A 27,099-nucleotide genomic window follows, 5' to 3' on the forward strand; every position below is an offset into this window, starting at 1 on the left:
CCTCTCCGACTGTTAGTGTCAAAACAGGATTTTATGTAACTGAGAAATTGTCATACAGGGCACAGATGAGTAGGCGGAACATCCAGATGAGAATTTTCTCTCTTTCTCAACAGCTACTTGGTGACAGCCCACAGTGAACATTTTATCACACCGTGGGCTGCAGCCAGACCCCCTGTGCTGGAGAGGACAGGGCCCCCTAAGTGGGGAGACTTGTAGGGCCTGCTCCTCTTCATGGAACTGACTCATTGCACGTGGGCAACGTAAACTCAGCCCAGCTTTGAGGAGCCCCATCCCACACATGGCAGCCCCACAGAGTCACTCTGAACACAGTGTTTTTAAGGCACTTGTCTTCCTTCTGGAATTGCTTCTTTAGATATTTGGTGTGGGAGGGAGGTCACGTTTTGTCGTGGTGGGAAAGGGGGAGGGCAGCATGTATAGCTCTATTTGTTCTTTGTCATGATTAAAAACCAAAACCCTGGAATGACTGTAGCAGTCTTCTTAATCAGATTTCACAAGAAAGGCTTGACTTAAGTACAGAGTAGGCATCACGCTGTGATCACACACAAGGTAGGCCCCCATGGGAGACCCTAGAGGGGCCGCACAGCAGTGCCGTTTGTGGCCACGTTGCTCTGAAATGCCTTCCTTGGCACAGCTGACTTCCTCCGTCCCGCGGAGTTCCAAGGCCCTCCCACATTTCAAAAGCCCAGCGGCCCCAGCTTCTACTCCCTCCCCGTTCCTTAGCCTCACTCCTCCATGATTGGCTTTGGGAGCATTTGAACAGCAGTCCCAGCTCAGATGAGAATGGTAATTACATACCAGTATGGTGCTTTCATGGGGACTTCTCATGCCTGTGGTGAAACTCAAGGCTACTGGAAAAATCAGGGTAAGCTGCTCTTTGGCGATACTTTTTTTTTTTTTGAAACGGAGTCTTGCTGTGTTGCCCAGGCTGGCATGCAGTAGCACGATCTCAGCTCACTGCAGCCTCTGCCTCCCAGGTTCAAGCGATTCTCCTGCCTCATCCTCCCGAGAAGCTGGGATTACAGGCACACACCACTGCATCTGGCTTTTGTATTTTTAATAGAGACAAGGTTTCACCATGTTGGCCAGGCTGGTCTCAAACTCCTGACCTCAGGTGATCCACCGGCATTGGCCTCCCAAAGTGCTGGGATTATAGGCGTAAGCCACCGTGCCTGGCCTGGTGATACGTTTTTAATTTATTTATTTATTTTTTTTTTGCCATCTTGATCTATTGCTAGAGGCAATTCATTCCTCATGAATGACAGCTCTAGGTGAAGGATGATAGAGACCAGAGGAGGAGGCTATCCCAACAGAAAAGATCGGAGCTGTCCCAAAAGCCTTCTGCTCATCTTCTGTGACTTTGGATGGAAGACAGACTTTAGGCAGAGAATGCTCCTGTGTTTCAGCCTGATTTTTACTTGCCAACAGTCTGGATTGCAATACTGGAAACCTGGGTGAAGCAACAGCTGTTTATTAAGATGCTCTTGGTAAAAGTCCCTCATCATCTTAATTTTTTCTTTTTTAATACCCCTGCTGTTGCAAATTCTGCTACTGACAGGAAGCTGACCTGACCAAGCACATTCAGTATCACCTCCTTGCCTTGATGTCATTCTTACTGAGGCCAGATTCTCCCCTGAAATGTATGTCTGGGGTTCTAACAACACAAAGCTTAATTTTATTTTTCCTGATCTTTAAATTCTGTTTAGCATCTCTGAAAAGGCCACTGCTATGTAGAAATGTCATCCTTCTCTCTGTTTGAAAGAAGTCTTTTCGCCTCTTCTCTGACACACAGTATCACAAACTCTTAGAAACTCCATTGCAGTTTGATTTAGTAGCTGGCGTTCCTTCCCCCACCAGCAGGGGAGCATCGCTTCTTCCCGCTTCCTGGCGGAAGTTCCTCAAGGACCGGAAGACCAGCTGTGATCCGAGCGTCTAGCCCTGGACACAGATACCTACTGGCATTGTTTACAATGAGGGGCCACGTGCAACTCTTCCAAATTGAGCTCCAGTTCTTTTCCTTGCAGGCGTAACTCTAGGACACAGTGGCAGGTGCCCATCAAGACAGGAAACTGAGGCATAGGCAAGATAATGAATCCTCTAGTTTACCGTGGCACAGAGCCCAGCCTATAATCCTGTCCTCTGATTCCATGCTGGATCTGAGGTAACAGACTTGTATTTAGAGTAAATTCAGGATTTTCAGTTTGTGGGTTTTTTTTTTCTTTTTTCTTTTTTATTTTTTTGAGACAGGGTCTTGCTCTGTTGCCCAGGCTAGAGTACGGTGGCACAATCTTGGCTCACTGCAACCTCCGCCTCCTCGGTCCAAGCAATTCTCCTGCCTCAGCCTCCTGAGTAGCTGGTACTACAGGCATGCGCCACCACGCCTGGCTAATTTTTGTATTTTTAGTAGAGACGGGGTTTCACCATGTTGGCCAGGCTGGTCTCGAACTCCTGACCTCAAGTGATCCGCCCACCTCAGCCTCCTAAAGTGCTGGGATTACAAGGGTGAGCCACCGCACCCAGCCTGTTTCTGGACTGTTGGCTTTTATCTTCTGGCATCGAGGACTGCCCCTGTCCCCCAGGCTGCTCCCTCCTGATGTGTCACCATCCTCCAGCCACTGGAGGGGTCATGTGTGAAGGACAGAGAGGAGAGGCCACACAGACTTCCATGGAGGTGAGCAAAGCACCCTGAATGCGGGCTTCCTAGGAGGGCGAGGGCTTCGCCGTTTCCTCCACCCTCTCAGCAGAAACTGCTTCTTGGCACGTCCTCAGGGCTTGGGAAAGGGAAAATTCTTTTCTACTTCAGAAGAGCATGAAGATTGATTACCGCAGGCCCCACACCCACAAGACAGCTGCTGTCTTAGTTTTCAGTCCCCTTGGTTACGCCTTGTTCTTCTCTCTTCTTTGGTAAGGAAAATGGGCAATTTAATTGTTTTAAAAACAAGATGAAAGGTTTCTGAAACTCTTTTTTTTTGTTTTTTTGAAGTCTCTCGAGTCTTTCCGTTCGCCAGGAATACTTGCTCTAAATCAATATAAAGTAGCTTGGTTCCCGCAAAGTGGAATTTTCCATAAGTGGGCTGGTGGTGAGTCTCACAGTGGTAAATCCAATTGTTTTGAATTCTCCACCTAGTTTTATAAAGAGCATGAGTTAGTCGTGGTCTCTGAGAAGGACCACATCTCTCCACAGAGGTCTCTGATGGCTCCTGGGACACTCTAGTGAGGCTGAGTGGTTTACATGGAGCTTAACTTTTATTTGCTGGTGTAAACTTAATAAGCCAGTGGGATATTGTTTTGTCAGGAATAGCAAAGAAAGCTGAGTTCATAGCACCCAAGATCTGACCGGGAGGAGGTTCTGAGAGATCGTGCAACAAAGTATTTCTTTCTGCCCTTTACCCCTAAACCTGGTAGTCCCGAACTTCCTTGGAGAAAAGGTATTTTTTTTTTGAGATGGAGTTTCACTCTTGTTGCCCAGGCTGGAGTGCAATGGCAGTCTTGGCTCACTGCAACCTCCGCCTCCCAAATTCAAGCGATTCTCTTGCCTCAGCCTCCTGAGTAGCTGGAATTACAGGCACCCACCACTGCGTCTGGCTAATTTTTGTATTTTTAGTAGAGATGGGGTTTCACCTTGTTGGTCAGGCTGGTCTTGAACTCCTGACCTCAGGTGGATTCACCCTCCTTGGCATCTCAAAATGCTGGGACTACAGGTGTGAGCCACCGTGCCGGGCAGAGAAAAGGTCTTAAAGGGACAGTAACATGAGTGACAAGCACATTTACACACTGAGATTTAGGGTGAATTCTGCCTCTTTTCTCCTCAGAGTTCCTGTCTGAAATCATGTGTTCATGGAAAGGTATTTAGCAAACTGCTCTTGCTTTTACCTAATGCAGGTACTTGCCAATTGGCAGTTGCTTCCATTCCTAAATTCATTTGTTCCCAACCCCCACCCATCCTGTGTTATTTTTTCTTGTACCTACTCACCAAAAATATTTCAGGCAGCAAAGTTGACTTGTAGCCCAGTTGCATGGAATTTGGAAGACATTTTTCCATAGAAATAATGGTGTGTGGCGACTAGGTTGGGTTCAGTTGAATCACCAAGTGCCAACCAATCAGGACGTAGAGATGAGAGCTCTGCCCTGCCCTCCAGCAGCGTGAAATCTGATTTGACAGTGAGATTTATGCAGCAGTAAAGGAACATTGGAGGTACAGAGGAAGTCACAGGAGACCATTGTGTTACAGGATTTTGGTGAATGCACCTGGGAACCCAACCACTGTGCCCAATGCGTGTGAACTGTGTACAGCCGCCCCCACACTAACCCCGCTCTCTGCAGCTCCAAAACGCTGGCTTTGGGCAAGCCTAAGGGATATCCTGAAGGCTGGACCTGCCGACTGGCTTGCGTAGGTCCCTTTCAATACCTCCAGGTGGGTGGGTTTCCCTACAGCCACGGACAGAGCCCCCAGGGACTTTGCCTTGTCATTTGAGAGGATGTCCCTTCTGTCGTAGCTGGGCCAGGAGAATAGGCCCTTTTCTGCTTTGTCTGGAGGCTGGGGACATCTTACACAAGCCGTGGAGCCTTTCAGTGACTGCCTGTCTTTGTCAGTAGCTCCAAATAAGCAAGAACTCAAAGGATCCCTCTTGCAGGAGGCATAGGAGCAGCAGGGAGTCATTGTCAGGTTCGCCCATCACACTTGAATTCTGCTGCATATGATCAGAAGAGAATACGCTTTCTCCTTGACTAGGAAGCTCTCGGGTATCTCCAGGCAGCCCTGGCCAGGAGATGGAACGGTGGCTGCGTATTTCAGAGCCCTCATCACTTTCCGAGGCCATGGAGGGACTGTGCTCGGCACCTCCTGGGTCTGGAAGCTCGTTGGTCTTCTGCAAGTTTGTAAGTTGGGCGCTGTGATTTTTTGGAATTAGAGCAGAGTTCTTGCCACACGGCGTAATACTGGTAACATAACACTGGCAGGTTCGGCTGATTCTCAGGCAGGAAAACTGGCATCTGAAAAGATCAGCGTGAGAAGTGGACTCTCCCATGGCTACGTGCCTCACCACAGCTGAAACAAGAAAATGGGTGGGTCGGGGGCTATGCTAGAAAGGCCAGGTGAATCCAGCAGGTTGGTGAAACAGTGCAGCCGACTGCCGATCACAGGAGGCGAGCAGGAGAGAACATCCTTGTGGATCTCCACGGTTTGGCCTGGTTTGGCCGCCGTATCAAATTGTCAGGAGAGTTTTGAAATTTGCCTGAGAACGTTCTATTTTCCACGAATTTCTGTGAGATGTAAAATAGCTATTTGAAGTGATCTTGGTGGGCTTTTTCAAACAGTGTTTCAAAGGACCCTTGATTCCAGCAATCACAAGTGAAATTAGAATTTAGGGTATGGGTGTGTGTGCCATTATGCAATTTTAAAAATATTTCATGTTGGTGGAAATGTCATTTCCAAATCAGTTTGCTTTGTCTTGTTTGCTGGGTGACATGTCACTTCTCTCTTCACCCCCGGGATTGTTTCCAAGCGCAATTAAGACGGTCACCAGAAGACAAATAGTTTACCCACCTCTAATTGGTTAAAAAATATTTGTATTTTGTTGGTCAGTATAACACAGATAATACACGACACCAAAAAGTGCAAGAAATGTACATTCTTGTTCAAATTCTTGACACAAATATGTAAATTTCCATCGCCAGTATTGTCATCCTGATATTTATTTGTTTATAATTTAGAACTTTTCCCCCGTAACAACCGTGGTGTTACCCAAAGCAGAAATCTTATTTATTTAATTTGTTTGTTTGTTTATTTATTTTAGAGACAGCATCTCACTCTGTTGCCCAGGCTGGAGTGCAGTGATGCAATCATAGCCCACTGCAGCCTCCAACTCTGGGCTCAAGTGATCCTCCTGCCTTAGCCTCCCAAAATGCTGGATTATAGGCATGAGCCACTACATGTAGCCCAGGAATCTTTTCTTAACCATATGCTTGATGTCATAAACTTTACCATTTAAGCAGAATCTCATGTTTTAAAAATTATTTAAGTGTAGTTAGTCTGTGGCTTCAAGAATCTAAACATCTCAGCTGGGCATGGTGGCTCACGCCTGTAATCCCAGCACTTTGGGAGGCCAAGGCGGGTGGATCACCTGAGGTCAGGAGTTAGAGACCAGCTTGGCCAACGTGATGAAACCCTTTCTTTACTAAAAATACAAAAAGTAGTCAGGCGTGGTGGTGCACATCTGTAATCCCAGCTGCTCGGGAGACTGAGGCAGGAGAATTGCTGGAACCTGGGAGGCAGAGGTTGCAGTGAGTTGAGATCGTGCCACTGCACTCCAGCCTGGGCGACAGAATGAGATTCCTTCTCAAAGAAAAAAAAAAAAGAAGAAGAAGAAGAATCTAAACATCTCAAGTAACATCCAAGCACAAAAATTATCCCCTTGCCTTTCCAGCCTGTACGTGCCTTGCACCATGGCCCAGTGTGTTGGCAGATTTGCCAGATTGAGGGTGAAATGTGTCATGTGCCAGTGTCCCTTGGTGTGTGGATTTCTAGAAAAAACCATGTTCTTTATTCTTTCTTTTTCTGAACAGTGGATGGTGGCCAGTATGTTCCTCATTCTAACAGATGATGAAGACAGAGAGGAGGTTGTTCTTTTAAAGGATCCTCCCTCCCACCATCCACGATGCTGGAGAACTGTGAGCGTAATAGAGCACTCATGAGAACACAGAGTATCCGCGCTTCCTAGGTGGGAAGCCTGCTCTGCGGTGGCTGTGGCCTCGTATTTCTGCTGTCTTCCTTGTAGGGCATCCGCTGAGTCTTTGCTCAGAGGCTGTGTAAGCAGCTGTTGGAGGCACCGCAGCTTCCTTGTCTGTGCTCCTTTCTCGTCTGTCTGTTGCTTTGGGCTTATTTCTTTACCCCCTGCTTTTGTTTCCAAGCACAATTAAGAAAGTCACCAGAGGCTGGACACAGTGGCTCATGCCTGTAATCCCAGCACTTTGGGAGGCTGAGGCAGGTGGATCACGAGGTCAGGAGTTCGAGACCACCCTGACCAACATGGTGAAACCCTGTCTCTACTAAAAATACAAAAATTAGCCGGGCGTGGTGGTGCACGCCTGTAATCCCAGCTACCTGGGAGGCTGAGGCAGGAGAATGGCTTGAACCTGGGAGGTGGAGGTTGCAGTGAGCTGAGATTGTGCCGCAGCACTCCAGCCTTGATGGCAGAGTGAGACACCATCTCAAAAAAATATATATGTTTTGTTGGTTGATGTGACACAGATAAGACACAACACCAAAAAGAACAAGAAATGTATATTCTTGTTCAAATTATTGACACAAATATGTAAATCTCCATCCCCAATATTGTCATCCTGATAGTTACTTGTTAATAATTTAAAACTTTCCCCCATAACAACCATGCTGTTATCCAAAGCAGAAATCTTCTATTTTATTTTTACTTATGTATTTATTTTAGAGATGAGGCCTCACTCTGTTGCCCAGGCTGGAGTGCAATGGCGTGATCATAGCTCACTACAGCCTCCAACTCTGGGCACCTGGCACGGAGCATGAGGTTATGCCCTGAAGTTTGCCCTGAGCTCCCAGCGCCTGTGTGTTGTTTGACATGTGGTTCTGTGGAGTGGCCTGGCCAGGCCAGGCTGCTGCGCCATCTCGCTGAAGAGCTTTGCAGATTCTTGTGATCTAGAACCCAGCGCCTCCATCCCCTAACTTAGCTCTGCCCTCCCAACACATGCTGTCAGCTCTGCAGGCGGGGAAGCTGGTCAGCCGTTGCTCTAGGAACCTTCTCTGCCTCAGGGACACTTTCCATCAGGCCACACGGCTGGCCCTGGAGGGTCCTTGCAGATGTCGTTGCTTCTCACGCCATCTGTGCCCATTTGGCCACTGGGACCAGAGTGCCAGCTCAGGGAGAGCATGCCTCCTAAATCAGAAAGACTTTAACTGTGGTAAATGGCTCCCTTTTGTCAGTTCCCGTAAGACAAGAGTCTTGAGAAATATGCTCTTAGCAGTCGCGGCGGATGAGTCAGCTATCGCCCAGCCAGCCAAGGGCGGCCCTCCCAGGTTGAGTTCCCTCACTTTGTAGTTCTGTCTCTCATTTTGCTGCTGCATTGAGGGTGAACATGGTGAAGAAAGGATGTGCAGATGTATTTATTTTGCTCTTCTTTAAAAAAAATAAAAATCTGATAGGAAGTTTGGGGGCGTTGGAGACTAAAGCCAGTTTTGGGGATTATCTGGGGAGTGCATCCCTCACTGCCATAAGCAGAGGCACTCAGCGGTGGCTTGTCTACCTTCCTGTTCTCGCTCAGGAATATATTTCTTGTCAACGGGATGAAAGAGAGGATTTCCCTGTTCGTTTTTCTACAAAAGAACTTTTCATCTCCAAGTGTGTCCAACCCCCGGAGGACAGCTTTGAGTGCGACCCAACACAAATTCGTAAATTTTCTTAAAACACGATGAGATTTTTTGGCGATTCTTGTATTTTAGCCCATCAGCTATTATTAGTGTTAGTGTATTTTATGTGTGGCCCAAGACAATTCTTCTTCTTCTATTGTGGCCCAGGGAAACCAAAAGATTGGACACCCAGGTAAGCCTAGACTGAAGATGCTCTCACCTTAGCAAACAGTATGTTTGAGTGAAAAGAGCTGGAACAAGGATCAGATTGACCTGGTTTCAAATCTCAGCTCTTTCCTATCTAGCTGTGTGATGTGGGACAAGTTACTTCACTTCTCTGAGGCTCATTTTTCTCACCTGTCAGGTGCACATCATGATAGTTGTCAGAGTTCAAAGGATTGCAGTAGAAAACGTTTGTGAATGACTCACCCAATACCCAGTTCATGGCAGACAATATAAGTGAAGTCTCTTCTGAAAGGAAGTTCGTGTAGATGCCACATTCCCACTGGGTAACATTGGCCAACTTTCCTGACCTCTCATACCTCTAGTCCTCCCCTGTAATTTGGGAATAATAGTGACCATGCTACTAGCACTTCCCGTCAAGGATTGTTGGGGTGAGTGTGTGAATACATCATAAAAGAAGACCTAACTCAGCATCTAACAAGTACCTTGTCAGCTCTAGCTATTTGTTTCTATCCTTAAAAATTTTCTGGAAAGTCTGTGCTAAAGACGCTGCCATCAGATGTGTTTGGGGGCAAAGGAGATTTTACTCAGATTCACTGCCTCTTCTTGTATTTATCTACTCTTTGCACTAACATATACTGAGTGCCAGCTATGCCAGATGCTGCTGGTCGCCAGAGTGGGTGGGTAGCCAATGCTGGGCGATGGCCACAGGCCAGGAACAGGGAGTCAGGATCAGTATAGAACAAGCCCCAAGGCCAAGAACAGGGAGTCAGGATCAGTATAGAACAAGCCACAAGGCCAGGAACAGGGAGTACAGAGCGAGCCCAAGCCCCCAGCATAGATGACTCCTGATGAAGAGTGCTTTAGAACCAAGAATGCAAGGTTGAATTGCAGTTTTTCTGTTTCACAGATGAGATGGGAAAATGCAATGAGCATGCTGACACCCTCCCCAAACCTTACAGAAGGAATTAGGGGCAGGCCTGAAGCAGGAATTTCAGAGGGCAGGCCTTAGCTCTGAGCTCCACTGCACTGTCAGCTCCAGGAGGGCCCAGGGAGGTGCTTCACCTTTGTGACCCCACAGCACCCAGAAGGCCCTAAACAGAGGCCAGAAATGTTGCCTTGAGCTGACTTGAGGTGACATCACAGACTCCAGACCCCAGAATGAGTATTTCTTTTTATGTCAGCCTGATCTGAGTTACAGTGCTTAGTACGGCACTGCCATAAAATAGCCATGTATTATGTGTTTGTTGACTGACTGAGTTCCATCAGTAATCTCGCATCTCACACACACACACACACACACACACACACACCCACACACCCGTTCGTTATTTTTTTATTTACATTCTTTAGATACTGTAGCGTCTTCATATTTCTTTCTAGTTAAAAATGCCTGTTGAGTGCAGTGACTCATACCTATAATCCCAGCATTTTGGGAGGCTGATGGGGGAGGATTGTTTGAGGCCAGAAGTTCAAGACCAGTCTGGGCAGTATCATGAGACTTCATCTCTTAAAAATAAAGAAAAGAAAAATTAGCCAGGTATGGTGGCATGCACCTGTGGTCCCAGCTACTTAGGAGGCTGAGGTGGGAGGTTTGCTTGAGCCCAGGAGGTCAAGACTGCAGTGAGCCATGATTGTGCCACTGTACCCCAGCCTGGGCAACAGAGCAAGACCCAATCTTCCTTCCTTTAAAAAAAAAAAAAAAGGCCAACACATAAAATGGGTTATGTCTCTCTACTCAGTTTTTATACTCACTGAAAGTTCAGGCCAAATAGCAGACCCCAAAAACTGTCTTCAGTCTGAGGCATGTAAATTGTCAGGCTGTGTCTTTTCTTTGTCTTTCTGCAGCTCCTGAAGTCCTCGCCCAGAAACCTTACAGCAAAGCCGTTGACTGCTGGTCCATCGGGGTGATTGCCTATATCTTGTAAGTACTGCCTGCTGCCTTGGGTTCTTCCTCTACCGGCCTTTTTTTGTTTGTTTGGCGAAATATACATGAAACAAAATTTACCATTTTTAAGGGTACAGTTTAAGGGTACAGTTCAGGGCCATGTTTAAGGGTACAGTTCAGTGGCATTAAGTCTATTCACAGTGCTGCACAACCACTATTACTATTCACTTCCAGAACTTTTCCATCACCCCAAACGGAAACTGTACCCTTACGTAAAAACTCTTTTTCCCTTCTCCCCTAGCCCCTGGAAACCTCTGTACTATTTTCTGTCTCTATGAACTTGACTCTTCTGGGGACCTCATATAAGTGGAATCACACAGTATCCATCCTTTGATGTCAGCTGTATTTCACTTAGCAAAATATCTTTGAGGCCCATGCATGGCATAGCATGGGTCAGAATTTCCTTTCATTTTAAAAGCTGAGTAATATTCCGTTGTGTGGATAGACCATGTTTTATTTATCCCCTTGGTCCATCGATAGACATTTGGGTTGTTTCCACCTTTTGGTATCATGAATAATGCTGCTGTGAACACAGGTGTAGAAATATCTGTTTAAATCCCTGCTGTCACTTCTTTGGGGTTTCTATCTAGAAGTGGAATTGCTGGGCCATGTGGTAGTTCTACATTGAATTTTTGAGCAGCCACCATACAGTTTTCTGTAGCAGCAGCGCCACCAATTTACATTCCCAGCAGCAAACACAAGGATTCCACTTTCTCCACATCTACACCAACAGTTGCCATTTTCCTTTTTTTCGATAATAGCCCCCTAATGGGTGTGAAGTGGTATCTCATTGGGGGTTTCAATTTGCATTTTTCTAATAGCTAATTAAGCCTCTTTTCATGTGCCACTTTGGCTTTTTAGTGGATACGAACCACTGTGGAAATAGTGCATCTCTCAAAGAAATCATAATGAGAAAAAAATGCAATGAAAATCTCAATTTCGCCTTTAGATTTCTCATTTCTTCTGAGACGTCTTATCTCCATAACCCAGGAAATGCAATTCTAGGCCATAGGCTTGTTGCAGTTGTTTCAGGATCATCAGTTTTGTTTCTTATTTGTTTTGCTTAAGTCTACTGTAAAGTTATTTTTAAATTACAATTTCTTTTAGAAGTTATACTTTCAAATGCATATTATGGAACATACTTTTAGGGTAGGCTTAGGCCAACTTGTTTATGCAATTGCTGGGAAATGAATTTCCCCATTTCATCATCCCCAAGGAGGGAACATTTCCTTGCAGAAAGAGCCCCCTGCACACCATGAAAGACTGCAGGGGATGGTGATTGGAGGAAGTTCTGGCAATGTGTGGCATCCTCTTCTCCAGGAATGCTGGAAACATCCCCCCACTACACCACCACCACATTGGTTTTGGTGCAGTATCTGAGAAGCAGATGGCCTTTCTCCAGCATTCAGCTGGGCTGCATTTGTAGTTTAGTGTGGATTTAGGTAACAGTGCCTGTAGATTCTTGCCGTTATCACAGGAGAATTTCATCCATTGCAATATTGGAAAGGGGCAGATTCATCTGAGCTTTAAAACTGACATACTGCACTTACAGAATGCTTTCCCTTTCAAAGGACATGGATCACCTTTTGCAGTTTTATCCTTCTGAGGTGTGTTTCACACCCTTTTGAGAATTTAATGAAAGTAGTGGATCCTATCCCCTCATAAAATCACATGTGTGCATGCACACACACACACACACACACACACATGCACACAATTTTGCATACTATTTTCTCAGGGGGTGTGGTCGTTGTCCTGGGTAAGCAGACACTGGACAGGAGCCCTGAGTTATTCACCCTGGCTCTCTAAGTCCTCAATTAGAAATCTTATCAGAGGTCCTGCCTCATCCAGCTTGACTATGGAAGGCCTAAGGAAATAAACGCTAGGCCAGGCCTCTTCCTGCAAAGAACTGAAGCTGGTATCAATCGTCTAGAGAAGCTGGTACCAGTCCCTGGGGCTGGGGAAAGTAGCCCTTTTTTGGCCTTCTGGTTATTTGTTCCTTTATGTCTATCTGAACCTTGAACCATGACTCTGGTCTACATGAACGTCTGTGGACTCCCTTTGGGTTTGTTTGTATAATTATTTCCCTGAAGTTACAGCCTTGGGGGCAGGCATTGGTACAGCTCTGGGTAGGTACATATTGACAGATATTGACAGATGTTTCTTAGAATGACTGGGATAAGCAATTTAAAACTAAGCTATGATGTCTTAGTCAGATCAGGCTGCTACAACAAAGTGCCATGTGGTTTAAACAACAGATATTTATTTCTCATGGTCTGGAGGCTGGAAGTCCAAGATGAAGGTATCAACCAATTCATTTCCTGGTGAGGGCTCTTTTCCTGACTTGCAGACAGCCACCGTCTTGCTGTGTCCTCACATGCTGTAGCAAAAGTACAGAAGAGCAAGCTGTCTGGTATCTTTTCTAATCCAGTCACTGGCAAAGAAAACAGGATCATCATGGTTGGCCAAGTGGAGCAATTGACAGTGGGGAGAAGCCGTGAGTGAAAGCACAGTTCTTATAATGAAGAAGGAGGCAGAAAATAGGTCAGCAGTAGGCAACTAACCACATCTGTCACGGACCATAGGTAGGAAGATGTTGGAAAGAGGGCCGGCATGGCTAGAGATAGTATCAAGACAGTACATCAGAAGGCAACACGCAAGGAGTAACCTAGTGCCAGAACAAAGAGAGACTGGGTAGAAAGTTTGGATTTTAACCCAAGAGCAGTAAGAAGGGTTTTGAACAGTGGTGTCATCTGATCTGATTTACATTCGGGTATTATCCCAGCCACTCTGAAGAAAGCATTGGAAGGAAAATGTGGAAGGTGGAGACTGAGTGGGAAGCTCTGGGCAGAGGAGCAGTGAGAGGCACTTCTCCTGGGGAGGCACTGATTATGGGGAGAGTGGTGGAGAGATCTCAGATATATTTTGGATGTGGAGGATGAAGGAGAAGGAGTCTTCAAGTCTCAATCCAAGGAGTTGGCTTAAATAACTGTGTTGATGGTTAAGAAAAAGGAGAGAGGAGTGGTAGAGGAGCCGATTTAGGAGGGTGGGTGAGATCAATAATTTGGTTTTGGATACATTAAGCTTGAGACCCTTGGGAGATACCCACTGAGTAGTGTATGCACGTGTGGAGTTCAGGAAAGGTCTAGGATAGAGATCCTGGCACATACTTCTGAGTATGATTTGACAAGTGGTGCACCCAAACCCTTATGATTTCCACATACACTGCAATATTTACCAGGCTTCAAGTGTAGTATTAAGCAAAGACATGCCGTATTTCTTTGAGTATAAATTTGGTAAGTTTCTACTTGATGGTTTCCTGGTCACACTAGCTTTGCCCCAGAGACCAGTCCCAGATCAATTTCATGACTGTGTCAGACTTCAAGATGGCAGCCTGGGCTTCTGTTTTCCCTGGTGCCTTCCAGAGCTCTGTGAGTCCCAAGCAGAGAATGAATGGACTCTTGGCATCTCAGTTGTATTCTGTAAGATGTTCCGACTCCTATGGGTGATAGGTCAAATCCTGGGTATGATTGAGTACATAACACAGCTGCACTTGGAGAACCACCAGCCTCAACTTTATTATCAGTAGATTAATCTCCTTACGAATTCATCTTTTCTCACCATACAGATGGTTGGTACTCTGTTGAGAGGCGTCGAGTCTGTATCATCTTTCCACGTTTCACCCTTTGCACGGTGCCTGGAATAGAGAAGGTGATCAATAAATGCTGGTTGTTGACACTAAGAATGATAAGTTTGAGGCTGGGGGTCTGATGTACAGGGAGCCCTGTGCACGGCTCTAGTAGGTCACAGAATGCAGTGGTCATTGAGGACAGGGAAAAGCACCATCAAGTCGGGTCTAGAAGGTTGGATAAGCAGAGAGATAAGAGCATCAGACAGGACAGGGGAGGGAGGCAAGGACCGGAGCAGGGTGCCGCGGCCTGTGTGAGGGCTCATGAAGCTATCCTCTGACTGTTCTGTAGCCTGGGTTTGTGTCGATGTCAGAGGTGGGCACTGGATTTAAGCAGCATTAGATATCAGAACTCATGTGTCTCATTCTCAGACTCTTTCTCCTTCCCGTGGGTCCGCCAGTGCCTGGTCTCCCAATTCCCATCTAACGACGTATGCACAAGGCCACTGAGTGGTCCATGACCAACAGGCAGCATGCCAGGGAGGCCGCCTCCCCACAGGGAAGGCACGGCGCGCCTCATTCTTCCCAGCCACTGTAATGGAAAAGAGGTCAGCCCCTGCAGTGTTTTGGAGCGTAGCACTCTTATTTTTGTTTGATAAACCTGTCACGCTGAGATATTAGACTGCAGCCAAAGTGGCCGTGACAGGCCATGGCACCAAGTTTTCTCCTCTTGCACGCCATCTAAACATTCCTCCTCTTGCTGGTGTGCGCACTTGATAAATTGGCCCTCTTTTGGTCTCCATTTATCTACTATTCATCATTTGGAGAGGAGAAGTATTTTTTCCTACCAAGGACACTCATTTTTAAAAACCCATGTGATGAGTTCTTATCCTGCCAGGAATCTTGCTTTGGGGATTAGGACTTGCAAAAAACATCTTTGCTCAAATAGCTTATGCTGCCGGGAAGGGCTGAGGACGGCGTGGGTTGCGCTTTGTGATAAGCGTGTTGGTGTCCGGTGTGACGGGCTTGGCTCAGCCAAGACAGCATAAGGTCCAAGGCACAAATTTTCTCAGTCAAGATGAACCTCAGCATCTCACAGATCAATCTTGATTCTGTGATAACATGTGGCCCGCCTTTCTTCTCAGAACTTGAAGGATACTCATTTTTTGAATGATGATTTAATGATCATTTGCCTAAATTATGCTCAAGTATGCTGCATATTGTGAGGAGACACCGTGGATGTGGGCTAGCAGCTGAGAAGGATCCTAAAGAGATTCCCACTCCCAAATTGGAACAGGCATGTCAGAGGCACAAGAGCAGGCCGGATGGGTGGGCTGAACTTGGCCATGGGTGGGGAGACCTCAGACCTCTCTGCCTAGAAGAAACTCTAGGCAAAACGCTGATGGTACCCCGCTTTCTTTAGTGAGCCTCTACATTGCTCCCTTTTTAAAATTTGCTCACATAAATGTCGATTTGCCCGTGCATGCAGCTGAATTAGCTGTGGAAGAATGGAACAGGGAAGGCCTAATCTGCATGCTTATATCCATGTTCTGAAACAAAAGATGATCCTCGCCAAGGCAGTTCCCATCCCTTTGAGCAATTGACAGCTGGCTCTTGATGGAATACATATGTTCCAAGGAGAACTTGAGCCCAGGCATCCCCCAAAGAGAATGCAGCGTGGTCACCGAGCCCCAAGCCCTGGGGGGTCGTGATGGCTGTTATTCCTATCAGTATGAAGAGTGCTGACTTTAATAGGGACCGTTCACTGATGTGGCCAGCGGGCAACAGTCACCTGGTTATATTCATGAGCTTTGTGAGGTGGGCCACGGTGCCTCATTCAGGCCACTGTGGGCCCATGGTCTGGATTTTGGCTTTAGAAATTTGTAAACTCAATTTGATCTGTTTATTCATCTTGTTCAGACATCTTTGTGAATTGATTCACACTAACTAGACTCAGAGGGAAAAAAAAAAAAAAAAGACTGGACTATCCATTTACTAAATCATACTACAGTTAGTGCTTCACAAGGTAATTGAATATGCGTGTCAACAAACAAACATGTTCTGTCCCCTATAGGAAGTGCTCCGTGAGAAACCAAACGAAAAGCGGAAGTTTTCTTTCTTTTGGAACAGGGTACCAGAGCAGTGGAGGCGGGTGGCCTTAGATATATCCACGAAGCATGATTCTGCTGAGCAGCTCTTTCCATCAGCTGGGTAGCATAGCTGACCAGTTCCTTTTTTTTTTTTTTTTTTTTTTTTAGAGACAGGGTCTTGCTTTGTCACCCAGGCTGGAGTGCAGTGGTGCAATCATAGTTCACTGCAGCCTTGACCTCCTAGGCTCAAGTCATCTTCCCACCTCAGCTTCCAAGTAGCTGGGACCATAGGAGTATGCCACTATGCCCAGCTAATTAAAAACAAAACAAAAAAAAACTTTTTTTTTTTTTTTAGAGACGGGGTCTCACTATGTTGCCCAAGCTAGTCTTGAACTCCTGGCCTCAAGCGATCCTCCCAAAGTGCTGGCATTATAGGTATGAGCCACCGTGCCCAGCCCCTACTGACCAGTTCTTATGACCCCTCCTTTCTTCTGCTTTAAAGACCAGCCACCAGCCACCCACCCTTTCCCATTATCACTCCAGCATCGTTGTTTGATGTCAGCAGGCATTGATTGTTATGATTCCCAGTTGACTGATTTTAGTTCATGGATTGCATTTCGGTTTGGCTGCTTTCCAAGGGTTTTCAGAAAGGACCTCGTCTCCCCATCATGTTCTCTGCCAATAGAAAGAGCTGCTCAGTGGAATCATCCTTCTGTGGAGAAGGTGGCCTGGAGACCAGCACAGGCTTCGTGAATATATCTAAGGCCACCCGCCTCCATTGCTCTGATACCCTGTTCCAAAAGAAAGAAAACTTCTTGGGGATGGCTAAATGCCACCTGTGGGTTGTGAGTCCCTGCAGCTTTAGTTGCAGGCAGAAGTTGGGCCATATTTCAGCTTTGTTAAGCTGAGGCAAGGGACTTGAGTCATTGTCTGTGACAATTGGTTTACTACCTCTAACCCCTCAAAATACTCTGGTGTCAAAGAGCAGGTGCAGGAGGTACACAACAGTGATGGGGGAAACTTCACAAGCAGTGAGTGCAGTTGAGGGAAATCGGGCTTTTAGATGGTGAGGGGAGCCCCTCCCTGCCGGTGACCTCAGGCTGTGTGGAATGCACCAGCTTCTGTGGCTTTGCCTTCAAAGGCCATGAGGTAGAGAGAGCACCACAGAGCGAGAGGTCAGAAGGTAGTGGCTCACAGCCGTCACTTTTGTGCCCTGAATGGCATGGCTTCAGGCCAGGTGGAGAAACATTTTACTTCCTGTGCTCTCTTATTTTCATCTTAACCCCATCTCCTAGAAGCCATAGTTTATATAGCAGCTAAAGGCTTTGGGATATTTAGCCTGAAGAATGGAAGGCAGGGGATTGACATCCGTTCACTTAACTCACATTTATCGAGCCTAACATGTGTCAGGCAGTGTGATGGGGATGCAGAGATGGATGTATCACCGGCCTCGCCTAGGAGGCACCTACTGTCTGCTGGAAGTGACAGACAGTAAACAGATAAATTACAATCTACTCTTACCAGCTGCCTGAAATGGGAGGGAGGTGGTGGGGCAGCTCCTAGAACAGAGCTGGGACTCTGCCCTGGCCTGAGGAAGCCTTCCCAGGATAGATGACAGCGATCTGGGTTTGGAAAGATGGGTGAGAATCTGCCAGGAGAGAGCTAGTCCAGGCCGTGGGAAGGGCTCCGTCTTCAATATCTGCCTAGAGAGATTGATGGTTTATCCTCTAAAGACTCAGTTATCTAAAGTTAAAATATGCTGTTTGTGTTTGAGAAAAGAGATGCCATTCAATTAGAAACATAGTGTTTAAATTAGAGTTTGAAGGAGTTGATCGAGCTTTGAACTTTTAATGTCAAACTTGGGGATGGGGAAAATATAGTCTCTGAATTATCAGGATTTTTCATTCCCCTAGCAGGACACCATGCACACGGAAGAATCAGGGGCTCTTTATTATGGTTTTAAATATGTATTGGATTTGCACAGAAGCAGCACTCAGCAGGACAGGAGCAGGGCATAGATGGTGAAAAGAACCAAAGAGCATGCACAGGGGGAAAATGCCCAGCTCCACGGCGAGTGGCACGATAGCAAGCAGGTGGCTTCAGGCCCCGTTTGTGATGAAGAGAGTAGAGATGGAGGCCGGGAGGGGAGGGAATCCACTGCACACCAGCAAGTCAGGGAAACCCTGGAGGACACGGGTGGGAGGATCCTTGGAAGAGTTGATCAGAAGCCCACGACTCAACGCAACACCATGTCATGTGGTGCACAGTGACACCTTCCCGCTTCTGGTCTCTTTGCCATCCACGTTCCAAGGGCTTGTTTTCTAGTCCATCTCAGAAGTGCATTGTGAGGAGTCAGCCAAGAGGACACACTGAAAGTGCAGTGAAAGGCCTCAGCCAGTGGGATGGAGGGAGCAAGACATTGCCCAGGGGCCATTGTCAGCCTATGCAGATGCGTAACTGCTTACCCATCCAAACTAGGAGGGAGGGAGGGAAAGAGGGAGAAAAAGAAGGAGAGAAGGAAGGAAGCCAGGGAGGAAAGGAGGGAGGAAGGAAGAACCTAACCACCAAGTAAGCAAAGTCAAGCTGCAGAAATCGAACTTGGAAATCCTCTATGGGTTCTGCATCATCGGTTAGCGCTTGGTGCTAATCGCCTCCAGGTTGGATGTCTGCACCCCTCGTGCTTTGGTGTGAAATCCACCCTCGTGAGAACTAACTCATCTGCTTTGTCCCTGGTGTGCACTCAGTTTCACTGTTAGAATGAGCTGCGCTGAAAGTGCTTTTTTCCCAACTTCCTGCAGATGTGTTTGGTTGGCCCTTTAGGAGGAGGCTTGGTACTCTGCACAAATGCTCTGGGCTTCTTGAGGTGGTGTCCATCTGGCTAATGCAGGAATCAAAACGTGGATTTTGCTGCTCACTAGTCATGCCTGGGGATGAGTTTTATTCTCCCTCCCCTCCTCCCCGCCAGTGTTCAATTTCAGTCGTGCATCAACTTTCTAAGGAATGGGTTTCCTTTTTCCTCTCTGGTATTCCCTTTCCTTTTTCCCCTAAATCTTTTCCTAATCTGCCTACTCCTCAGTTTTCAAGGCATTGTCCAAACCTCAGGGGGTGCAGCAGGCATTTATCCCCCTTGCATTTTCATCACCAGTACTTTGCCGGAGTCACCCTCTGCATGGTTTAATATGTGAACCATTCCTAGTTTCCCCAGCCTGCTCTCTTGTAAGTTTGCAAGGAGAAAGCTCTGGAAATGCACACAATCAAATATACGGTTACTGAAATCACTGGATTACATTTTTATAACGATTCAGGTCTCATTGGCCATTACATGCTATAAATCCAAATAATATGCTGAAGCCTGTTTTGATTACTAAGTTGGCCTTGCAAATAAGTACAAAAGATTTATCAGCTTTTAAAAGCTTTGCTTTATTTTATTATTTCTTAAAGTCTGTATGAAGTAAGTAAATAAAGTAAGTAAGTAAATAAAGTAAGATGAATACAATTCAGATTTCTTCCTACAGGGTGCAGACATTCATTCAATAAACATTTGTTAAATATTGACCGAGTGCCAAGGCAGAGGACAGACAGTGGCCACCCAGTGGTCGCTACATGTGGACACACTCTGTTGTCCAAAGGAGAATGCCCAGAGTTGATTGATTTTGCTCATGTTTTTCAGACCCCCATTGGGCCTGGGTTGGCCTTGAAGCTTGCCTAGTTTGTAATATACATAGAGATTTGTTGTTTTGGTCACTTTTATGGCACCTTGGCCTAACTGCATAAAAAATATTCCTTAACAAATATGCCTTTGAGCAAGCGTTCTCGGGAAAGCTTGAGCTGTTCTTAGAATTGAGGGTTCCTTGGCTAAGTGTTCAGAAATACTGACATGCAAAGATCAAACTTCTAAAGCAGGTCGAGTGCATTCTGTCATCATGTTCATAATACAGCACTCAGAATAATGACCAGAGTCAGCGTCTCCCTCTGTACCTTCTGCAGCAGCTTAGAAGGTTATGTCAGGGTGTACAGTTGTTAGTGGGTGGTTCTGAGACGTTGCCCAAAATTTTAAAATATGTTGCTTTATTTTCATGGGTAGAGTGTGGGACATTGAGGTGAATCCTCAGGGCTCATCTGCTCCTCTCTCCACCTCAACATTGCTCTTCCTGATGCTATGTGGCTGCCCTCGCACTTCAGCATCTTTCAGCTGGAGGAACCTGAGAAGGAGGAGATGGAGTTGGGATGAAAAGGAGAAGAGGGGGATAAGGGTGTGGGAACCAGCATTTAATGATCACTATGTCACTGGAACTTTCAGATGTTACATCTCTAGTATCCATCCATCCATCTATCCATCCATCCATCCATCCATCCATCCATCCATTCATCCATCCATCCATCCATATTTTTGTCTGTGTATCTATCTATCTATTTATCTATCTATCTATCTATCTATCTATCTATCTATCTATCTATCTATCATCTGTCCATCTGTCCATCTCATCCATCTACCCATCCATCCATTCATCCATCCATCTATCCATCTTCTATTTATCCATTCATCCATCCATCCACCCATCAATCCATCCATTCATCTTTCTGTCATCTGTCTATCCATTTATCCATCCTTCCATCCATCTATCTACCTATTTATCCATGTCATCTGTCTATCTTCCTATCTATATCTATCTTCATTATCATTATCTATCATCTACCTCTATCAATCTGTCATCTATCTATATCTATCCATCACCTGTCTGTATATCTATGTGTGTTTTATGTGTCATACATATTACCATATGGAATACGTGACATATGTTCCAATATTTATATAAAGTGGGTATTGTTATCCCCATTCGCAGAATAAACTGGACTCAGAGAGGGTGACTCATTTCCCCAGTGTCACTCACGCAGTTCCTGATGGAGCTAGGCTGTGCACCTGTGTCTCCTTTCCTCTGACTTCCTGGCTGAGGAAGACTTTCCACACAAGGAAAAAGTCACCCTTTTTCCTTGAAAAATCACTTCTATTCTCCTTCATGGCCTTTTTTACCAGTTGGATTAAAACAGAGAGTTCTGGGTTGCCATTAACTAATGATTATTCAGTTATCAGTGTGAACTGCTACGTTCAAATATTTTTTCATAAAATATTTTAAAATAAGTGTCAGCACTTTCACAGGTGTTTAGAAAATTCACTTATATCTATTAACTTTATTTCCCAATTTCTCCCAGTCAGCGAGGCACTCCTGTGCCCTGGCCAGCCTCACACAGCCTGCAGGGTCTCGCCAGAGGGAACCCTTTGCCTTTGTATTCTCTTGCAGCTTTGCATGGGAGCGTAGCACTGAGAAAGTCTTCTCCGTCCTGTTGGGATTTCCTCAGTATAGACGCAGCCTCATTTTTCTCCAGGACCTTTCTCCACAGACAGGGGCCATCATGATCCTGGCCATTGTCCTCCCATCTGTCTTCAGGAACGCAGACTGGGTAGAACATTCCGCATTGATTTTGGAACTGCAAGACTTCTGGTCTGTTCTTCATTTCTTTCTTTTTTTTTTTGAGACAGTCTTGCTCTGTCGTCCAGGCTGGAGTGCAGTGGCACAATCTCAGCTCACTGCAACCTCCGCCTCCTGGGTTCAAGCAATTCTCCTGCCTCAGCCTCCTGAGTAGCTGGGATTACAGCTGCGTGCCACCACGCCTGGCTGATTTTTTGTATTTTTAGTAGAGATGGGGTTTCACCATGTTGGCCAGGCTGGTCTTGAACTCCTGACTTCATGATCCGTCCACCTTGGCCTCCCAAAGTGCTAGGATTACAGGCATGAGCCACCGCGCCCAGCCTGTTCTTCATTTCTTTGGCAGGTCATGTGGCTTTGTCTCTGGCTCTGTTTCCAAAACTATGGTATAGAAAAATCATGACCGTCTGGCTGCAGGGGCAGGTTCTGAAAGAGAACACGCAGGTGTGGTGTTTCTCCATCTTTGCAGTGGCACATCTGGGTCGAGGTCCTAAAGGTTAATATGACCTGGCTCTGGAGTTGGACAAACAGTAAAATTCTGTGCTGTCCCTTAGATGTAAGCAAGTAGCCTATTCTTCCATGCATTTAATTGCTCATCTAGAAATTGAGGATTGAAAAACTTAGCTTAGAACTATGCATTAAATGAGACAAAAATATAAGTAAATTACATAGCCCAGTGCCTGGCACAGTGACAGCTCAGTACATGGTAGATGTGGTTATTAACTTTTACAGGACACATTCACCAGAAGTGGTTTCTCTACTGTAGAAAAGTAAACGTTCCACTGTCCCATTTAAATAAGGCTGGACTGCGGAACCCTGAGGGGCAAGACCTGGGTCTGTCTTACTCACTGCTCCATGATCAGCATTTCACACAACACCAGTGCTCTGTCAGTATCTGTAGAATTGGCCAAGCGTGGGTGTGGTTCACGCCTGTAATCCCAGCACTTTGGGAGGCTGAGGCAGGCAGGTCAGTTGAGGTCAGGAGTTCGAGACCAGCCTGGCCAACACGGTGAAACCCCATCTCTACTGAAAATACAAAAATTAGCCCAGCTACTCGGGAGGCTGAGGCAGGAGAATCACTGGAACCTGGGAGGCGGAGGTTGCAATGAGCCGAGATCATGCCATTGCACTCCAGCCTGAGCAACAGAGGGAGACTCTGTCTCAAAGAAAAAAATAATATAATAGTAATAAGTGTGTGTGTGTGTGTGTGTGTGTGTGTGTGTGTAGAATTGGCTTGAAGTAGTCTTTGTTTTTCTAGACCAGAGCTCAGGACACATGCCCAGGTCTCTTCTTCAGCTCCCTGGGACTCACTTTCCCTGTCTCCTAAACAAGGGGTTGGACCAGGTGATAGCTTCTGGACCCCAGAATAAAATCTTTGACTGTGCGAACCCCCCTGTGAAAAGTACTTCTTCAAACGTACTTTTCAGCTTCCGGTTTGAGGACTCAGGCTGGGAGCGGGAGGCGCCACCTGTCGGCTGTGTCGTCGGCGGGGCAGTTCCTGGTGGGAGGAGCTCTGCAACGAGGAAGTCCCTGGAGGCCATTGTTGGGCCCTGGACCGGGTTTGCCCAGGGCATGTTTGTTGAAGTTTCGTTGTGTTCATTCCAGTCTGCCTTGAGGGCTGTCATTTAAAGTGGATGCCACTGGCCATCAGGAGGCTTTACTGCAAAAATAACTGAAAAAGTACTACACTTGGGAAAATTTGGTTCGGTTTTCCTTTTTCAGGGTAAACACCTATTTTGGGATGTTCAGTACAACTTCTTAAGTCAGTACACACACACACAAGCATAAATATTTTACACAAATTTATTTCTTGTTCATCAAAGAATAATCATTCAAATATTCATTAAATAGTATTGAGGCCAGGCACAGTGGCTCACACATGTAATCCCAGCACTTTGGGAGGCAGAGGCGGGCAGATTACCTAAGGTCAGGAGTTCAAGACCAGCCCGGTCAACATAGTGAAATCCCATCTCTACTAAAATACAAAAATAGCCAGGCGTGGTGGTGGGTACCTGTAATCCCAGGTACTTGGGAAGATGAGGTGGGAGAATTGCTTGAACCTGGGAGGTGGAGGTTGCAGTGAGCCGAGATCATGCCATTGCACTCTAGCCTGGGCAACAGAGCGAGACTCCATCTCAAAAAAATAAATAAATAAATAAATAGATAGATAAATATTATTGAGTGCTAATGAAAGATACAGGCTGAGTATGATGGCTCATGCCTGCAATCCCAGGATTTTGGGAGGCCAAGGTGGTAGGATCCCTTGAGCCTAGGAGTTCAAGACTAGCCTGGGCAACACAGCAAGATCCTGTGTGTACCAAAAAAAAAAAAAAATTAGCCCGGTATGGTGGTGCACGCCTGTGGTTCCCACTACTCAGGAAATTGAGGCAGGAGGATTGTATGAGCCTGGGAGTTCAAGGCTGCAGTGAGCTGTGATCATGCCGCTGCACTCCAGCCTGAATGATAAAGCTAGACCCTGTCTCAAAACAATAAAAGGAAGATACAAAAGAAATACTAAGCCAGGCGCGGTGGCTCACGCCTGTAATCCCAGCACTTTGGGAGGCCGAGGTGGGCGGATCATGAGGTCAAAAGATCAAGACCATTCTGGCCAACATGGTGAAACCCCGTCTCTACTAAAAATACAAAAATTAGCTGGGTGTGGTGACACGCGCCTGTAGTCCCAGCTACTCGGGAAGCTGAGGCAGGAGAATTGCTTGAACCCGGGAGGCGGAGGTTTCAGTGAGCCATGATTGCGCTACTCCACTCCAGCCTGGCAACAGAGCGAGACTCTGTCTCAAAAAAAAAGAAATACTAGATATGGCACAGTCTTTGTCCTTCAGTGACTCATTGTCAAGGTGTGAAGGTAAACATTATAATCATGATAATAAGCCATAATATCTTTACATTTCTTTTTTCTTTTTAAATGGAGTTTTGCTCTTGTTGCCCAGGCTGGGGTGCAGTGGTGCGATCTCGGCTCACTGCAACCTCCACCTCCCAGGTTCAAGTCATTCTCCTGCCTCAGCCTCCCAAGCAGCTGGGATTGCAGGTGTGCGCCACCACGCTCAGCTAATTTTATATTTTTAGTAGAGACGGGATTTTACCATGTTGATCAGGCTGGTCTTGAACTCTTGATCTCAAGTGATCCACCCACCTCAGCCTCCCAAAGTGCTGGGCTTACAGGCATGAGCCACCCCACCCGGCCAATAGGCCCATATCTTTACATTTCTTTTTTTTTTTTTTTTTTTTTGAGACGGAGTCTCGCTCTGTCGCCCAGGCTGGAGTGCAGTGGCGCAATCTCGGCTCACTGCAAGCTCTGCCTCCCGGGTTCACGCCATTCTCCTGCCTCCGCCTCTCCAAGTAGCTGGGACTACAAGCACCCACCACCACGCCCGGCTAATTTTTTGTATTTTTAGTAGAGACGGGGTTTCACCATGGTCTCCATCTCCTGACCTCGTGATCTGCCCGCCTCGGCCTCCCAAAGTGCTGGGATTACAAGCGTGAGCCATCGCGCCCGGCTCTTTACATTTCTTAAGAGAACCCAAGAGAGAGGTGGGTTGGACTGTGAAGAATGAGAACTGTTTGGAGAGGGACCGAGTCGGGTGAGGGGTGGCAGTCCTCGAAACACAGGCATTTAACAACTCAGGCATCCAGCCACCTTTTGCTGAGCACATGCTGTGTACTGGTCTAGGACCAGGGTTGCAAAAAGGAATGAGGCATCACCACCCTTGGGGAGCTCAGACTCTATCAGAGAAGACAATGGGACGTAGACAGATAGAAACCAACACGCATGCCTTGATGATGGTGCCTAGGAAACTTGGAGAACGCCAAGCTGGGGGCCTGTCCTGGCCGGGTGGGATCAAGAAAGACATCACTGAGCATAGACCCGTGCACGGAGCTTTGGGGAAGAGCAGGTCACGTCTGTGCACAGCAGGAGAAGAGCAACCCCGGGCACAGAGAACGGTGTGTAGAAAGGAATTTTCTCGACTGAGGATGCAAGGCTTCCCCTGACCAGCTCCAAATTACCTTTCCTAGGTATCTTTTACACTTCGTGTTTATTTTGAAGGTTAGTGTTGGGTATCTGTCCCCCTGACCCCCAACCAGAATGTAAATGGCAGGAGAATAGGGACTCAGACCGTCTGTTCCATGCCTGGGACCTGGTCAGTGCTTAGTCTTTGGTGACAGCCAGAGGAGTCCCTGATAGGCGGTTTTATTAATATAAGCTTCCCACCCTGAGTCACTGCTGTAGATGCAGGTCACACCTCCTCCCGGGAACCTTCCCTGATTACCTGTCAGACTGCTCTCTCTCCCCTGCCTTCCTGCAGCAGCTGTGGAGGAGGAATCCACCCACTCCGTAGCATCCAGCCTCTGGGCCCTGGCCTGCAGGGCTCAGCCCTTTTGCGTCCCATTTGCAGCTCTGCAGCCCAGCAGGGCCTAACGGTGTTGAGGCTCCTCCCCTCTTTCAAAGTGTCCTTCTCCCCAGCTCCACCCTTGACCCTTGACTCAAAGTCACCAACTGAGCAGGTGGAGGGCCAGGGAGATGACCTAATGTGTAATCAGCTAGGTGATTTTTGTCTATGCCAGGGGCTTGCTGGCACACAAAAAGAAGCAGATAAACTAGCTGTTCTTACCCAGCCAGCCAGCCATGCCAGGCTTCCAGGGAATTTGAGTCTGGTCCCCATCCACATACATACGTGCTTGAATATGCCAAGACCATGGGGACTTTGGGGGCTGTGGCGATCTGGCTAAATCAACACCTGTCTCTGGTCACTCAAAGTCATATCTGTTTGAAATCGCTGCTGGCCAAACACATCATGGGCCAGATCAGGTCTGTAGAGCGTCTGTGTGCGACCCCTGAGCTGAGTGATCTTATCTGCTCTGAGTGATCTTATCTGCTGTCCCGGTTTTCATGCATGTGCTGATGGCTGTATCCCAGCACCCCCATGGTACACCTGTCCCTGGCATCAGGGCTCTAACTCCAGCTGCCTACTGGCTGCCTTCACCTGAATCTCTCACATGTACCTGGTCCAGCTCTCCCTGGCCTGAAAGGAATCACTCATCGATATCCTTTGTGGGATGTTGGCAGTTCTAGGTGCATGGAACAGATTCTCTCCAGTTGCCTTAAGGAAGAGGGATTTGTTGCACAGCTTCGTGTGGAATGAACTGGAAGGCCTAGCACTGATGCGGCCACAAGCATGGGTTCCTCTCAGAGCCTCACCACTGAGTGGAGGTCTCTCCTCCTGGCCCATGCTCTGCCCTCTTCCCTGCTTTCTTTTAGTGTTCAGTCGAAACCTAGGCAAGATCCAGTGTAGTTATCAGAGCTAATTACCAGGGATGGGGCTGCCTCGGGGAGTTGGCTCAGCTGCCCTCTC

At 46.9% G+C, this 27,099-nt stretch overlaps 1 protein-coding gene across 5 annotated transcripts in view; it reads left to right on the forward strand.

The window, feature by feature from the left end:
- Positions 1 to 27,099, forward strand: part of CAMK1D (calcium/calmodulin dependent protein kinase ID) — a 485,162-nt gene that overhangs the window by 429,805 nt on the left and 28,258 nt on the right. For all 5 annotated transcript variants that reach the window (XM_030819267.1, XM_030819264.1, XM_030819268.1 and 2 more), the window contains exon 6: positions 10,427 to 10,502. In XM_030819267.1, the coding sequence (XP_030675127.1) occupies positions 10,427 to 10,502 (76 nt within the window). The remainder of the gene's footprint in view (positions 1 to 10,426; positions 10,503 to 27,099) is intronic.

Source organism: Nomascus leucogenys, chromosome 9 (genome assembly GCF_006542625.1).
Source record: "Nomascus leucogenys isolate Asia chromosome 9, Asia_NLE_v1, whole genome shotgun sequence".
Taxonomy (NCBI): Eukaryota; Metazoa; Chordata; class Mammalia; order Primates; family Hylobatidae; genus Nomascus; species Nomascus leucogenys.